Source organism: Emiliania huxleyi (genome assembly GCF_000372725.1).
Source record: "Emiliania huxleyi CCMP1516 unplaced genomic scaffold EMIHUscaffold_84, whole genome shotgun sequence".
NCBI classification, from domain to species: Eukaryota; Haptophyta; order Isochrysidales; family Noelaerhabdaceae; genus Emiliania; species Emiliania huxleyi.
The window spans coordinates 469,234-471,256 of record NW_005195736.1 but is presented as its reverse complement, the minus strand read 5'-3'; the positions used below and the strand labels follow the sequence as shown (position 1 = coordinate 471,256).

The 2,023-nt window shown below is 66.2% G+C and overlaps 1 protein-coding gene across 1 annotated transcript in view; it reads left to right on the top strand.

Moving 5' to 3' along the window:
* Positions 1-1,284: 1,284 nt before the first annotated feature.
* Positions 1,285-2,023, top strand: part of EMIHUDRAFT_219324 (hypothetical protein) — a gene marked incomplete at both ends in the record, with an annotated part of 1,599 nt that continues 860 nt past the window's right edge. The window contains 3 exons of the mRNA XM_005758790.1: positions 1,285-1,365; positions 1,489-1,572; positions 1,752-1,973. Coding sequence (XP_005758847.1) covers positions 1,285-1,365; positions 1,489-1,572; positions 1,752-1,973 — 387 coding nt within the window. The remainder of the gene's footprint in view (positions 1,366-1,488; positions 1,573-1,751; positions 1,974-2,023) is intronic.

Genomic DNA, 2,023 nt, shown 5'->3' with positions numbered 1-2,023 from the left:
GGACCGACGATTACGGCTCGCAAGACGACGCGGTGGGGCTCCTTCCTGCTGTGGCTGTTGCTCACGAGCACGGTGCACTTTGAAAGTGGGCAGGAATGTCGGAATTTCCGGATCCGCTCCTTTGACGCCGACGTGACTCACCCGTGCAGACCACATCAGGACACGGTCTCGACGCGCTCGGTACGACGCCTGCGACCCGTCTCGGGTCAGGTGGCACGACGCTCATCGCGCCTACCAGCGCTGCCATGCAGGCTGCCACGACGAGGTCGAGCACGCTTCTATACGCTCGCCGAGCCTTCCGTTCCATCCCATTAGGCAGCCTGGGAACGGTGGCGATCAGAGGCAAAGCCTACGAGGGGTGGTGGAACCACATGTCACGGCTACTGCCGGCTCGACCCCACGATAGCCTCCGAAGGCTGACTTTGCGGCACCATCATCGGACGATGTCGACGAGTTGGGTCGCTCTCGCGGTAGCCAGATGACCTCTCTTCCTAGGATCATCGGCCATGGCCGCAGGGAGCGCGGGGGAGGGCGCTGGAAGCAACACGGAGCTCCGTTGGAGACGTTTTCAAGATTAGCGTGTCAGAGCGGTGAACAATGGCACCGCTAGCCTGTGACGCGTCAGCCGTCACATAAGGAAGTTGACACCGGTGGGCGCGGCGCGCGCGGTGGGCGCGGCCACCCTGCCAAGGTTTGAAGTACAGCGAGTCTACAGAGGGTCCGACCCACTAACGTAACACTCACGCGTGACGACGGTTCGACTTATCAACGTGCTCGTGTGCTCTCTCGGATCTCGGCAGTTCGCCCGGGTTCAAGCGAGTTCACGCGAGATCACGCGAGATCACGCGAGATCACGCGAGACCACGCGAGATCACGCGAGACCACGCGAGATCACGCGAGATCACGCGAGATCACCCGAGATCACCCGAGACGACCCGAGATCACGCGAGATCACCCGATATCACCCGAGATCACGCGAGATCACCCGAGATCACCCGAGATCACCCGAGATCGCCCGAGCGGGCGGCGAGCGTTGAGCATGATCGCGGGCGTGCCCAGCATTGCGCGGGGGACTCCCGGGAGAGTTCTGCTCCTCTCTCCTTTAGGCGGTCGCGCAGCGGCGTCTGCTCAACGCACCCCCGTCTCTGTGTCATGCCGGCACCCCCGCTCTCCGCTAGGCGCCGCGCTACCCGACGCGAGGTGCTCTCGGCTGCTCTCGGCCGATCTCGGCCGATCGCGGGCAATCTCTCTCTCTCCCAGGCCGGCGTCGAGCTCATCGACGCCATGTGCCTCTTTCACGGCTGGCTGATGACCGCGTACCTGCGCGGCGAGCCCGGCTCCGCCAAGCAAGCGGCGCTGCTGCGCGTCGCCCTCGGCATGCCGCCGCAGAGGCCCGGCGGCGGCGGCGGCGGCGGCGGCGGCGGCGGCGGCGGCGGCGGCGGCGGCGGCGGCGGCGGCGGCGGTGAGCGCACGAGGGCGGACTTGGAGGCGATCTACAGCGGCGATTTGACGCCGTCCGCCGCGCTCACGTCGCTGTCGTATGGCTTGATGACGCGCCTGCCCTCGCTCGAGGTCCCCCCAGATCCCCCGAGATCCCCCGAGATCCCCCGAGATCCCCCGAGATGACCCGAGATGACCCGAGATGACCCGAGATGACCCGAGATGACCCGAGATGACCCGAGATGACCCGAGATCCCCCGGAGATGACCCGAGATCCCCCGAGATGACCCGAGATCGCCCTGCCGGACGAGGACGCGCCTCCCCTCGTTCTCGAGGTGAACGAGCGGATTGCGCTCGAGGCGCAGCTCTCCGTGCTTACCAGCGACATCGCCTCGTGCGAGAAGCTGCTGCGCACGCCCATCCCGCTCGGCTACACGCGCTACTCGGTCCGGTTCCTCTGGATCTGGCTGACTCTGCTCCCCTTTGCGCTGACCAACACCTTCGTCAACTTTGGGGTTGGCACGTGGTGGGAGGTGTCGCGCGCCTGTCGCCCAACCACCTCTCCTCGAAGGACCCCCCCCCA